Genomic DNA, 15615 nt, shown 5'->3' on the forward strand with positions numbered 1-15615 from the left:
GATAGCTGGGCCTAAGAGTCGGGAGGTCGTTATGGTGACAATGGGTCAAGCGATGGGGGTCCTCCCCAGCAATTAGAGGGCCACCCTGTTGGAGCAACCCCCCTGTGCTGTGTGTGTCTGGATGTAGGTAAGGGTTAATGATGTTTCCAGATATGTTAAGGCTTGTCTAGGGGTTTTCAATCTTTTAGATGCCACAGAACCTCAAATATGATTATACTTGTGCGAGGGACACTCATCCTAAAATGTAAAAGCTATATTTTTTTAATGAATAAAGACCCATATGCAATTAATAGGCCTTCTGGGGGAATTTTTTTTTATTATAAATAATAATATTATAACATATGTGTCCTGTACTATTAGCCTATATGCATTATTTAAATAATTTTATGTAGGCCTATTTATTATTTTAATATTTTATGCTATTAATATTTTAATACTTATGCTATTATTATTTGTACATTTTAACATTGTTTTTTTTGTATATTGTTTTTAAACAAGCCCCCGAGCACTGAAAGCTTCTGCTCTAGTGTCATGTTAAAATGAAAAGCTAACTTTTATGTGCGTCTTGTATTTGTCCCTTTCACGTATAGGCTATTTATATATTAAATTCAGAGATGTTGTAGCTTATATGACTTATTTTTACCGTTAACTTTGTGTTTCTAAAATAAGTTGCATAATTTATTTTTAATTGATATGTTTTTATTTACATACGGACTGTACTTACAGCATGCTTCAGGAATGAACTGTTGACGACCCGGACCCGTACATCAAGTAGGCGACTGAAATTACGTTGCTCTTTGAACTATCGCGATATCTGCTCAGCTGACATGATTGTAGTCTTCATGGTAGGGAGGAACGCAAGCAACGTAATACGGTTTCCCGAAACAAACATGTTAATCGTTAAACACACAAACAGCGAAACTTTAACGTGGACAGTTGGATGATAACCCAATGAAAATATGGAGCACATCATAACGCCAAAGGTAGGTCTGAATCAACAGGTGTACTCGTGTAAAGTTAGCAGATCTCGTGTTGTGTCAGACTCAATAACTCTCGATAGGTGTGAAAACATGCATAAGGAAGCGTTTAAATGTTAAATACGATTCCGAGCTCTAACCTGCTGTTAACTTCATCCAATGCATTTTAAAGTTGATTGCTGAATGTAAGGCATCTTTTTTCAGTTGTCATGTACAAATTCCACTTTTAAGTTTGTTTAAGTGAACCTGTAGGCAAATGGAGGGAGACAAAACATGTTCTATGAAGTTTGCCTAAAGAAGGGGTTTGCAATCTTTTAGATGCCATGGACCCCTAAATATGATCATATTCGTGTGAAGGACCCTGCCCTAAAATTTAAAAGGCATCTATTTAGTTTATTGTATAAAGACCCAATTTATATGCCGTGAAATAATGATATTATGCATATGTCTAAAATATTATTTAGAAAATATTTAAATGTTTATATTAAGATGTTAAGAAAATATTCTTATACGTTTCTATTAAGTTACATTATATATTTTCCTACTTATTATAGTACTTAATTTACTCTTTTATTTACTTATTTTAATCAAATTTTCTTTCTTTCTTTTAATCTTTTCTCCCCTATGAACCCCCTAGGGCACGGGCACAGGATGTAACTGTACACGACAGTGGTTCTCAGTCCTGTTCATTAAGTATCCCACCTTGTTTAATACACTTGATGCACATAATCTTATTAGAAATTTGCATATCCATGCTGTGCAGTCTGGGTTGCAGTCCAGGACTAGGATTGAGAAGGAAGGGTGTAGAAAATATGTTTATTTTGTCACATAACATTGTATGGTCAGTCATATGATTGTTCAATGTGGTTGCATGTATTGAAAGATGATTGCTGCAGCCTTTTGTGCATGTTTAAGGGGCATGGAGGGGTTAACTCAAAAGGATGTCACATGTTGAATCAGCAGTTCCATCTATATTAGCAGCGAACACCTCTGGTCAGATCTGCTCTTCCCGCTCACAGAGAATTATTAGTTTGAGTCTTGATCAATACAATCTTAATTTGACCTACTGTGGCTTAGCTTGAGTTTCATGTCATGCAGAAATACAGGATTTCACCTGTTCACTTTATGGACACAATAGAGATCTCACACCGGCGGACCAGCTTCATTTTGCTATCCTAAAGACCTGAAGAGATTTTTCTAATCATTTTACTGAAATTCTATAGTTTATCAAGTATAAATGAGCTTAATACATTAGACTTTGACTCATAAGAAAATGTTCCTTATTGCTGAGGTGGCATCTTGTGTTTCATTGCTTGTTATTCAGTAACCAAAATGACAGAGATGGAGCAACAGGATATGCTGACAGTAGACTTAAGAGGTTCTGTAGGATTTCCTCTCCATTGTGTTAAACATAGTCTGGATAATGGGTTCTGCTCCCTGAGGGGCACATCCAAACCCAACAGACATGATTCTGTCTGCTTTAACCCCTTCAGTCATTGGCTAGTGCTTTGTTTTCTAGTAGAAGACCGTTGAGTCAATAATTCAGTGCTAATGCTTTTCTTACTGGATTTTTTTGCAGGTGTTGTATGTGAAACTACTGAACCGGTACACCGAAAAGTCTTCAGTTCTGGGCACTCTTTACTTGACCGCTACTCACCTTATCTATGTGGAACAGACCAACAGCACACGTAAAGAAACATGGGTAATGTAGGCCAGTGGGAACAGAATGTGTTATGGTCTGCATCCGAAATCGAATACTCTCTTTAGTAGGTACATATTTTGAATAAGTAATTACTTCACAACCACTAAAACAATATGTGCTATATAGTGTGGATGTGTGTAGTATGAATGTAATCTGGATGTACTACATTCGCCATGCTGTCATTATCATGTGACCTACCAGCGTCAGTTGCGTCACTTCACTGACATTCACAAAATCCTCTCCCGTGGCCTCATGGGATGGTAAAGTGTCCATCATGTGCACACTTCAGGATCTCGCCGGCAGTAGTAGCAGGTCACCCGGGTACTTTTTGCTTCTCTTATGAGTACTGTGTGTGAACTTGGACATACTACTCTTGTCACATACTGTTTCTCGCGTACTATATAATAGACGATTTCGGATGCAGCCATGGTCTTCCACCAAAGGGCATCTGTTGTTGAGTCTTTTGGAAATGCACATCTAGATATGTCTGTGTGTTTGAAGGTGCTGCATCATCACATTGCATCAGTAGAGAAACTTCCTTTAACCGCTTCTGGTTGTCCGCTCCTGATCCGCTGTAAAACCTTCCAGCTGCTTCATCTGCTGTTCCAAAGAGAGAGAGATTGTCAGGATGTCTATCAGTCACTTCTGCGCCTTTCTCAACCAGGTATACACACCACACGCATACTAGTTGTTTTACTGCATTGAAATGAGCCAAGTGTTTGTGATTTTTTTTTTTTTAATTGATTTTTTTTTTAATTGAAAAAAAGTATTTTTTATGTACTATAGTTTATTAATATTTTAATTAGCTTTTATTTTTATATTTTCAGTTTTCATTTTAGTCAGTGTTAATTTTGACAGCAAATTTTGATTTAGTTTTAGTCATTGTCTTTTGACTAAAATGCCATTTAGTTTTAGTCACCTGAATTGTTTTTAGTTTTAGTCTAGTTTTAGTCGACTAAATCTACAGTAGATTTAGTCGACTAAAATCTAATGAGTTTAGTTAAATTGTAATACATCAAGCATTTAAGCATTAGCCTACATAACCGACGGTCACTTGAACTGACATTTTGACATCATTTTGTTTTTAACATTAAAAAACCATGAAAGAGAGCTCAATTCATTTTTTGGTTTGTTTTTTAAAAACATCTATAGTTTTTATAACTTTGTATTTCTGTTTTTGTAGTTCGTAGGCCATATCAGGTTAAGCTAAAGCTTCAAATTAGTTTGTTTATTTATTTTTTTAATTTCAGTTAACATTTATTTAATTTCAAGCAATTATTTGCTTAGATTTTTTAAATTGTTTTAGTTAACTATTATAACCTTATTGAATATGTGTCAAATACTGGTCTTTCGTACTGACTATGAATTAAATGGGAATGAAATTAAATACAGTTTATTGTGTAACCAAAAACGAATATATAATGCGTGACTTTTAATAATAATAAACAAGCTCGAAAAACACATTGACTCTTATTTTGAAATGTCTGCGCTTTACTATTGCAGTTGCAGGAGCTCATTCAGGTTCAGATGAGGGAGATAAAATATGCATTGTTACAACCGTCTAAAACATATTACTATATAAACATCGTGAGGTAAACATTGTCATCATTCATCATTTATAGTTCATAAACAATTGCCTGGCATAAATGTGCGCTATTCATTGATTGAACTGCCCTGGAGCGCTGTATTGGGGATGTGTGAGCCTGTAGAACATGCAACAGCGTTGTGTTTTCCAGCGGTTAGATCAGTACGTTCAAATCAAATGTGTGCATCTGTTACACAGGCTATCAGTTCTGACTGGATCTATTCCCTAATCGTCCTTCCCTAACATTTTTGGATCTATTCCCTAATCGTCCTTCCCTAACATTTTCGTCTCGTTTTTATTTGTTGACGAAAATGACAGTTGATTTTCGTCATAGTTTTTGTCATCCAACACTAGTTTTTATTTAGTTATCGTCTCGTTTTCATCAGTGAAAAAAGGTTGTTGACAAAAATTATGACAAATTATTCATCAACGAAATTAACACTGATTTTAGTTTAAGTTCAGTATTTATGTGCATTTTTATGTTTTCAAAATATTTTTATTCAACTTTAATTTTTAAAGTTTTTGTAATTTTAGTACTTCATCTTAAAGCTGCACTTTGTAACTTTCTTTTGTTTAAAAATTATCCAAAATAAATTTGAGCAAGTACATAACCAGCCAATGTTCAAAACTATCTCCTTATCTTAGCCTGATTCACAATGGTAAGCTTGTACAGGGAGTGCAGAATTATTAGGCACGTTGATTTTCTGATCATATGTTTTTTCCAGGCACATTTGACCAATTCCAAACCACAGTAATCCTAATAACTACTATTGATTTAGTATTTAATAATGTATAAGTGATATATAATTGTTCATGAAGGCTGGAAATGAAAATCACCTTATATTCAGGTGTGCAGAATTATTAGGCATGTTTTCTTTTACAGATAAATTGAGCCAAAAAAGAGATTTAACTCAGACTGAAAAGTCAAAAAGTATTAAATGCCCATGAGAAGGATGCAATACTAATGCAATACTAGACATTGCAGTTAAGGCGTGACCATTGGACAGTGAAATGCTCGTTGGGTCAGTAGGATCTGACAAAAACAGGTGGTGAAGAAAAGACACCTGTTAACTGCAAAAGAATTAAGAATTAAGGTGAAGAATTAAGGGTGAAACCATCAGGAACCCTTTAGTCTCCAGCGCCACCATTTTCCAAAGCTGCAACCTACCTGGAGTCTCCAGAAGTGCAAGGTGTCAGGATCTCAGAGACTTCAGTTAGGTAAAGAATCCTAAAAAATGACCCCCACTAGATAAGAATCACAAGCTGAAGTGTTGTAAAATACATGAAGAAGGTTTTTTTATAGGCTTTATGGACAGATAGGTTGAGAGTGACTCTTGAAGGACCAGCACCACATCCTCTAGTACCACTGTTTGAAGAATTCATCTTCCAGAATCTGGCAGTACGTTTTGGGAGTTCATTTTAGTCCATCCTGAAGTCCGTTTTGCAGAGATGGACTAAAAATGAACTCCCAAAACGTACAGCCAGATTCTGGAAGATGAATTCTTCAAACAGTGGTACTAGAGGATGTGGTGCTGGTCCTTCAAGAGTCACTCTCAACCTATCTGTCCATAAAGCCTATAAAAAAAACTTCTTCATGTATTTTACAACACTTCAGCTTGTGATTCTTATCTAGTGGGGGTCATTTTTTAGGATTCTTTACCTAACTGAAGTCTCTGAGGTCCTGACACCTTGCCCTTCTGGAGACTCCAGGTAGGTTGCAGCTTTGGAAAATGGTGGCGCTGGAGACTAAAGGGTTCCTGATGGTTTCACCCTTAATTCTTCACCTTAATTCTTAATTCTTTTGCGGTTAACAGGTGTCTTTTCTTCACCACCTGTTTTTGTCTGACCCTGCTGACCCAACGAGCATTTCACTGTCCAATGGTCATGCCTTAACTGCAATGTCTAGTATTGCATTAGTATTGCATCCTTCTCATGGGCATTTAATACTTTTTGACTTTTCAGTCTGAGTTAAATCTCTTTTTTGGCTCAATTTATCTGTAAAAGAAAACATGCCTAATAATTCTGCACACCTGAATATAAGGTGATTTTCATTTCCAGCCTTCATGAACAATTATATATCACTTATACATTATTAAATACTAAATCAATAGTAGTTATTAGAATTACTGTGGTTTGGAATTGGTCAAATGTGCCTGGAAAAAAAATATGATCAGAAAATCAACGTGCCTAATAATTCTGCACTCCCTGTAATAATATGTTATAATCTGAGTGGTACTGGTGGATTTCCGCAGGAAAGTCAAGCATGTCTTTGCGTCATTACGTCACGTATACATATAGAAGGAGTCCCGGCTAGTAGTAGTATCACATGTGAGGATGCTGCAGGTGGTGGATCATTTATAGCCTTTTCTAACAGTAGCTGGAATAAATAAATGTATCATTTTGATGGCGGATTGTAATCCAGAAAGTTTTAAATGACAATCATCAGTGACAACTGGAGATGCACCCGTTGTCAAAAGCAAAATATTAGACTGTAGGCCTACAGAAATTTAAATCTACAGGTAACGCTAATACACACTAAATACACGTAGTCACGCAATGCTGATGTTGTTAACATTAACAAATTGAGAACATTTTTTGGTAATAATTATAGTATTCACAATAATAATAATTTGCTCAGTTTGATGTGAGCTAAGCAATCGTTAGATGTAATCACCATTGGTAGCGGGATTTATTTTAATGCTCAGTTGGTCAGAACAAAAGTGGCAGACACGTTACTTACTTGTTCAGATGACATTTTGTGGTGAAAATTCTTATTTTGGTCATACTTCCAAGGCATAGAATCTGTGATTCCAGAGTACAGTATCCACAGCGGTGCGGTGACTGACAGCAAGCCGAACATACTCCACAAAACATTAGATTTATTCACGCTGAAGAGCCAGGCGATAATTCCGCAAATAACTGCAATTGCAGGTTTCAAACAGAGATGGTGATAAAGAGGCTAAACTTATTATATGTATTATAATTTTTGGTTAACAGCACATGCTTAATGAATATAGTGACAGTGCAGGAATGGGTCAATAATGATAATTTGGTTTAATTTCAGTCAAAGATGAGGAGCTTTATGCATTTCTCTATAATCCAAACCAAAACGAGGAGGACAGGAAACGGGGTTGGGAATTCATCAATGTGGCGAACGACTTCAGCAGGATGGGTCTTTCCAATGAATATTGGGAAATCAGCCACCTCAACAAGAACTTTGAGGTAGCATAGCAAACCTACTAAAGTGAACATGCTTCCGGTTTAGGACCACAATAATTTCACAATAATCAGCCAAACTTTTTTTATCCACTCACCACCATGACAAATATGTTTTAGGCAGAACCCAGCAACAGTTTCCACCAAACACACTACCATTCAAAGTTTGGGGTCAGTAAGATATAAAATAAAAAAATACTTTTATTCTGGAAGGACACTTTAAATTGATCAAAAGTGATAGTAAGGACTGTATATTGTTATTTATCCATTTCAGTTAAACGTCACACAACGGTTTTCAACATTGATAATAATAAGAAATCTATCGTGAGCACCAAATCATATTAGAATGATTTCTGAAGCACCATGTGACACTGAAGACTGGAGGAATGATGCTGAAAATTCAGCTTTGTCATCACAGGAATAAATTACTTATTAAAACAATAATTTTAATAAATTATAATATTTCACAATATTACTCTTTTAACTATATAATATAGTCTTTGTGAGCATAAGAGACTGATCAACAAACCTTGCCGACCCCAAACTTTTTAACTGTAGTGAATGCACCCATATATAATTACATAATTGTGTTATATTATAATAATTTATTTTTATTCTGTCTCATGGATATCTTAAAAATGTCCCTCTGTCTCCCTTTAACACAGATCTGTAGCATTTATCCATCTGTCCTTGGACTCCCTAAAAGTGCCAGTGTTGCTACGGTAACAGGCAGTGCCAAGTTTAGGAGCCGAGGGCGATTGCCTGTTCTGTCTTACTATCACAAAGATACAAAGGTATACAAACACATGGAATGCACTTCATAAATGCACACAATGGCTCTGTTCCACAACCTAGTGGGCTCCCCACTTAGACAGAAAATAATTTAATAATTAGATACAGATTTTATACAATACTGCGGTTATTAAATAAAAATAGTCCAATTTAATGTATAAATTAAATTAATAATTTATGTGTTCCAAATTATTATTCAATTCTTATATCAGTAGGATTTCAGTACAAAAAAATTCAGATTTTAGTTTTTAAAAGAAAGTGTTAGTTTGTTTTATTTTGTTAAATAGTTTGCCAGGTCTACTTGGTTCTGAGGTTGTTCCAGGTTATTAAGCAAGTCACAGTTCTCTCATGCAATATGGGGAGGAAGAAAGATCTTTCTGAAGATGAAAAGCATGAATTGGTGCAATGTAATGCAAAGGGCATGAAAACAAGTAAGACTGTGTGAAAACTGAATTTACTGACTGAGATAAAAACAGATTATCGAACTATCATAAGATTTGTGGGTAATTTACAGCACGAGAGAACACGGTCAGATAAAGGCCTATTAAGGAACGTTTCTGTCAAAAAATTATTATTATTATTTTTTTAAAGCCACTGTTGAGCAGCATGGAGAGTCTCAAGGTCCTCTCCTTGCAGGCTGGCAGTTGAGCATGAAGTTGCATTTCAGCCACCTAACCAAAGCTCACAAAGAGAAACGTTTACAGTGGGTGTAGAAATGCACAAAGACTCATTTTTTAAATAGTTTTATTCACTGACGAATGCCGTACTACAATGGATGGTCTTGATGGATGGATTTCTGGATGGTTGGTGAGTGGCCACCACGTTCCAACAAGACCACGACGTCAGCAAGGAGCTAGCGGGTGATGATTTGGCCTGGAATATTTGGAAGTGAGATGGAAAGTCCCTTTAGGGTCTCTGAGGGTGTCAAGCTGACTTCTGCAAGATATGTGGAGTTTATAACTGACCATTTTTTTCTATGGTATAAAAAGAAGGATAGTGCCTGAAATAATAGTATTTTCATTCAGGACAATGCACCATCCCATGCTGCAAAAAAACACCACAGCAAATGTACAGTATTTCTACACCCACTGTAAGTGTTTCTCTTTGTGAGCTTTGGTTAGGTGGCTGATATGCAACTTTACGCACAACTGCCAGCCTGCATGGAGAGGTTCTTGAGACTCCAGCAGCTTCAAATACCTTTTTGACAAACTTTCCTCAATAAGCCTTTAACTGACCGAGTTCTCTTGTGCTGTAAATTACTCACAAATCTTACGATAGTTCGATAATCTCCATTCAGTTTTCACACACTTAGTTGTTTTCATACCTTTTGCATAACACCATTTCATGCTTTTCATCTTCAGAAAGATCTTTGTTCCTCCCCATATTGCATGAGAGAACTGTTACTGGCTTAATAATGTGGAACAAAGTCTTTAAGGAGGGTTTCCATTAAACTAAGTAGACCTGGTAAACTATTTAACAAACCTGTTTGAGATTGATACCAGTTATCTAAAAAGATATGGACAAATAAAACAAACAAACACTTTTTTTGGAAAAACTAATTTTGTTAGTAGATTAAACCTAGATAACATGCAGCAAAATGCCTTACTAGGCTTTGTAACGGATAATTTCACACAGACAGTCTATTAATCGCAATTTTACAGTTTGCTGTGCACCATGTTGAGAACATATAAATGCATCAATAGGGTTATACTGGAAAGGTGAGAAGTTGTGCAGCTAACAACATCCTTGTCTGTTCTTTGTATTTTGTGTTAATGTCTTGCAGGCCGCGATCTGTCGCTGCAGTCAGCCTTTGTCGGGTTTGAACTCTCGCTGTGTAGAAGACGAGCAGATGCTTCAGGACATCAGCCAAGCGAACCCCAACTGCCCTTTTATATATGTAGTGGACACACGGCCTAAGGTGTGACCTTTAACCTTAACCTTTCTATATACATTAGAGGACAACTCCATGATGGGACTTGTAAATGTTTATCTTTAAACATTCAACCCCAACTGCTCTGGCATGTATGTAGGAGTCACATAGGTGTCATGTGTAATCTTTCACCCTTTGACCTCTGACCCCAACAACTCTTCTATTTATGTAATGAACATTTAAAAAATCTGATTAGTTAAAGTCCCTGTAAAGTCAAAACTAAATATGTGTTCTGAGTTCCTCACACCAAAGATAAATGTGTTATTAACCACACAGCCAAATTTGAATCATAAAAAAATCCGCCAAGTACATAAAATAGCTTATCAAAAAAATGAGCAGCATTCTCTGCTCTCAAACGCTTGGGGTGTGTCTGCTGTCGGCGCTGAAACCACGGCCACTCGCGGGAAAGCTGCAGTAGCACACAAGACAACACTCACGTACTGATCACGACGCACCAGATGTCGGCGGGACGGGAGGATGAAGCCAGGGCGGGGGGACAGTCGGTTCTGCAGCGGATTATCAGTGAATCCCAGTTGTCTCCGGTGAAAGTTTGTAAAACGATCCGGTGTAAAGTCACTACAGAGGCAGGTGTCGGTGGTGATCCTCAGCTCTCCATCAAGGTTTCTGTTCACAAAATTAATCCACCTCTTCTTGATCATCGTTTTTGTTTTGAAAGCTGTTTTGTAAGTTGTAGGCTATAGTAAATAACAGTACTGACAGTAACTCGCTATCGAGCGGGCAAACTGATGCGAATGTGCTCTAGTTATGATCGTGTTAGGGGAGGAGCCAGGCTCGGTGGCTCCAGTGCGTCATCAACAGTTAGGATAGTGTAGGGGGAGGGGCCATATGCTCAGTGGCTCCAGTGCGTCATCGAGCCACCGTTTTAGCCCCGCCCAGAAAATCCTGAACACAGCAACGGTGAAAACTGTTTAACGGTCTAACTTCTGAATTCAGTACTACATAGTTCACAGTCTTTGTAATGTGTTTCAGCAATACATTTCTAACATTTATAATGTGTTTAGAAACAAATCTCAGATTTGCCTTTACAGGGACTTTAACCATTCAATTCTAGTCAAAGTTTATTTTTTAGTGTTTAGTTATGCAATACATTTTATTTTTGTATGTATTGCAAAAATTGTATATACTGCACTATGTATTGTTGCCCATCTCATGTTTCACCAATATAACTAGACAAACAACAATGTATTCCTTTCCCTACCCTATTAGAGAGAAACAACTGTAAGCCATGACCTGATCATCTGGAGCAACATGTGCTTATATTTATACGCGTTTTTTGTCTTTGTCAGTTGAATGCAATGGCGAACCGTGCAGCTGGTAAAGGCTATGAGAATGAGGACAACTACTCCAATATCAGGTTCCACTTCCAAGGAATTGAAAACATCCATGTCATGAGAAACAGCCTGCAAAAACTGCTGGAGGGTGAGTGGACAAGCTTTTTCATTTGTACTGGTATATGCAGTATGAACTCTATATAAGCGAATTAAGCTTAGTTGAGTGTACCTTTTAAGCCAGTAGTAGATAAAGTGATGGTCGGTGGTGCCTTTGTTCTTTCCAGTGTGCTCTATGAAATCCCCTTCCATGAGTGACCATCTGACAGGTTTGGAGAACTCCGGCTGGCTGAGGCACATCAAATCTGTGATGGATGCAGGCGTGTTCCTCGCCAAGGTACTGACCTCCAATCTATAAATGCATGGAGAGACACACCAACACAAATGATCAGCAAGCATTTCTGAATAACTCAGTCATTTTGTTTGTGTTATAGGCTGTCTGTGAAGAGAGGGCAACTGTGTTGGTACATTGTTCCGATGGATGGGACAGAACGGCTCAGGTGTGCTCTTTGGCTTGCATACTGCTGGACCCATACTACAGGACCATTAAAGGCCTCATGGTAATGAGATAGTAACCTATAACCTCTACATTCAACACATGACACCTATGAATTTTAAGCGCACGCTCCCATTTATGTCACTGTTAGGCAGGTCATGGCTTCGCTAATTAAGTCATCAGCTATTCCTGTGTAACCAAATATATACTGCTGTTCAAAAGTTAGGGTTTGTAAGATCCAAAAATACAGTAAAACTGTAATATTGTGATAATGTATTACAATTTAAAATAAACTGTTTTCTATTTTAATTTGAACAAGTAATGTATTCCTGTTATGACAAAGCTTTCAGCATCATTACTCCAGTGTCTAGTGTAACATAATCCTTCAGAAATCATTATAAAATGCTGATTTGGTGCATTACTATCAATGTTGAAAATGGTTGTGCTGCTTAATATTTTTGTGGAAACCATGATACTTTTTTTGTCAGGATTCTCTGATGAATAGAAAAATTAGTCTTCACTTTGGATCAATTTAATGTGTCTTTGCTGAAGAAAAGTCAATTAATTTATTTGACAAAATCTTACTAACCCCCAAAACCTTTGAAAAGTAGTGTATATTAAAAAATGTATAATGGCATTTGTGGTCTTGATTGCGTTCAATTTGTTTATATATAGCTGACTGATGGAAATTCATTCATCTTTTGACTTTTTTTCTTCTTTTTACAGGTTTTAATAGAAAAGGAGTGGATCTCTTTTGGTCATAAATTCAGTCACAGGTAAAAACTTTCTCTGCTGTTAAATAACAGTATCACAGCATTTAATAACAGCAAATATATATATATATATATTATTTAGCAGTATTATTAATATGTTAAATATGTGATGATTACCTTTTGTATACTATAAAGACGCTGACTTTATTAACAGTTATCTCTGTAGTCATTATTGTCAATACCAGTTCAGTTTTTGTGACATCATGTGTTCGTTTGCATATATGTTTGTGCTCTAGGTGTGGCCATCTAGACACCGACCCCAAGGAAGTGTCTCCAGTGTTCACCCAGTTCCTGGAGTGCGTGTGGCAGCTGTCAGAACAATTTCCCTGTGTGTTTGAGTTCAGTGAACGTTACCTCATAGAAATACACAATCAAGTCTACGCATGCCAGTACGGCAACTTCATCGGCAACTGCCAGAAAGAGCGACTGGAAATGAGGTGAGGAAAGAATTCACAACCACACGCATACATTTATGTCAAATAAAAATCAGTCCTCATTTAATGTGTGTGCTTCATAATTAAAAGCAAATATTCTTTATTCGAACAGAAGATGAATCAACCATACTCCGTTTTTTCCAAGTCTTTAATGATTTTAAATGCTTTGCTTCAACATTCTGTGTGGGATTTTAGGCTGCACGAAAAGACGTTTTCCTTGTGGACACATCTTCTGGAGAACCAGCATCAGTATCGAAACCCCTTTTACCGACGTACAGTAGAGAGCACAATTCTCAGACCAAGCACTTTACCCCTGCACTTCAAGTATGAATACACTCTCAAAACACGTAAACACACCAGCTTTGCCACTTGTTTCCAACAAACACAGATGGGTGAAAGTGCACACCTTCACACTCCACTGTGCTTACTACAAACAAAAAGATAATAGTGGTGTAATAAGGTTCAAATACTGTTAATGAAGCCAAATTAATTAAATAGTTGAATAGTTTAGCACCAAATGCATGGTAAAAATATATCAATGATGTACTCAATCAAGTGTTTTAATGAAGTGCTGTGTTGTGTATTTGTGTTCCCCAGGTTCTGGTGTGGGATGTATAACCACTATGATAGAGGCATGCACCCAAAACAGTCTGTTCTAGACCAGCTGCTGTCCCTCACACAGAAGCAGGTAGAAGGAGAAAGAACCATGACTGAATTACAGCGAGTAAGTGGGGTTGTGGGAGTTGCGGTTTTCGAGTGGAGAGGTATTTGATTGACACCTCACTGTCTCCCTCTCCTCCATTTACAGCAGCTGGCTGTTGCAGATGGAGTTCTCCCTGATCCATCTGGACCAATCAACACACCTGCAGAACAGATCAGTTCAAATGAGAACACCCCCACTGCTCCTGTTGTCCAATCAAATGGAAGCTGTGCTCCTTTGATTAATGCTAACACAGAGGAGGCTGTTCCAGGAGCGGAAAAGTGCAATGAGAAAGAAGGGGCAGAGGCAGCAGCCACCGAACACGATTTGACCTCCTCTAAGGACAGACCTGTTTCTGTGGAAACAGAACATTCCAAAGAGAAGGTACAAGAATCCTGTTGAGTCTCCATAGTAACAGATTGGATATTTTGACTGAATCCCTAAAGAACAAATGTCCGGAGTGTTGAAAAGATACATGCAGTACTGTTTCCTCAATTGAGGCCACCATATAATGAAAAAAAGAACATTCAAACATCCACACACCAGTTTGTGATTGTGTATCATTCATTATACATAAGATTTTTCTAGCACTGTGTGTATTCCTTTACCCTATTATATCTGTTCTGAACATTCTTGAAATGTTCAATACATTTTTGTGGACTTGAGTGTGTTTGTTGGCCTTCAGACCATGAGGATTGAAGCTATATGCTTTGATCATAGGCAATCAGAATCATTTGTTTTGTTTAAATAGCCATTCTGATCAAATTTGACCTTGTTTCATTGGAGTTATTTTGTATAGTAGACTGTTTTTTTTAATGTCTTTCTTTTAATATTATATATGTAATATGTACAGGACATTTGAAAACCAGACCCTGATACTGATTTACTCAGACACATAAGCCTCTGTTGTGAGATTCAGGTAGATAAAGGGAACACACAATTAGAAAATGGGTCAAATTGATTAACTTTTTTTTCTCTTTTTTTGAACAAGGGTGTAGTATTACTTTTGTGGTGTTCTGCAGCTGAAATGCTGCTGGTCGAATGCAATAGGATGCCGGATTGTTAAAGCCTAGCTCTAATGCCACACAAATAATTTGTTGCACATAAAAAAAAAGTTGATGGTGGACCTTCTAGAATATTACTTGTCATTTTGAGAAAGCCTTTAGAATACATTTCATATATAGTTTTTCAAAGCAATATTGTTTTTAATTATGTCTACTCAATGTGTAAAATGTGGGAAAGATTTGACAGCATTAGTTCTAGAATTCTTTAGTTCTTGAAACCTGGCTGCTATGGAGCAACAGACAGGTTTTTCTTATTATGTGAGATGCTAAATCAATGTTAAAAAAATGCTTCCTTTATTGAGAAGCATTTGTTTACATAATTTTTTCTATGAAATTAGAAAAAAATCTGTTAAATGTTCAGCAATAGTCAAAAGGGAAATTTGAAATAAGCAATGAGTGATGAAACTGAAAATGACAGCCTGTTGGTTACATTTACATCTATTGTTTTTATTTTTGCTGTGTAATTACTAATTACATAATTTTGTACACGCTTTTTTGATCATTGCACTGTTTTGTACCCTTTTTGTACACTATTACATTTAAATAGATATTTTCTTTAAATAAATAGATTTTATTAAAAACGTGCGTTATTTTATG

At 36.7% G+C, this 15615-nt stretch overlaps 1 protein-coding gene across 2 annotated transcripts; it reads left to right on the forward strand.

Annotated features, from left to right (window-relative positions):
- Positions 1-823: 823 nt before the first annotated feature.
- mtmr8 (myotubularin related protein 8) lies at positions 824-15603 on the forward strand. 2 transcript variants are annotated; one of them, XM_079815217.1, is made up of 14 exons: positions 824-983; positions 2557-2679; positions 3181-3343; positions 7329-7486; positions 8146-8274; positions 10056-10190; positions 11510-11642; positions 11779-11888; positions 11986-12111; positions 12774-12823; positions 13057-13257; positions 13450-13578; positions 13852-13978; positions 14063-15603. In XM_079815217.1, exons 1-14 carry the CDS (start codon positions 960-962, stop codon positions 14354-14356), a joined length of 1902 nt encoding a protein of 633 aa, XP_079671343.1. In that variant the 5' UTR covers positions 824-959; the 3' UTR covers positions 14357-15603. The 2 variants fall into 2 exon arrangements, with proteins under 2 accessions (XP_079671343.1, XP_079671344.1); XM_079815218.1 differs by having other exon boundaries at positions 834-983; positions 2557-2665.
- The last annotated feature ends 12 nt before the right edge of the window (positions 15604-15615 follow it).

This window comes from Gobio gobio, assembly GCF_949357685.1.
Source record: "Gobio gobio genome assembly, chromosome: 4".
NCBI lineage: Eukaryota > Metazoa > Chordata > Actinopteri > Cypriniformes > Gobionidae > Gobio > Gobio gobio.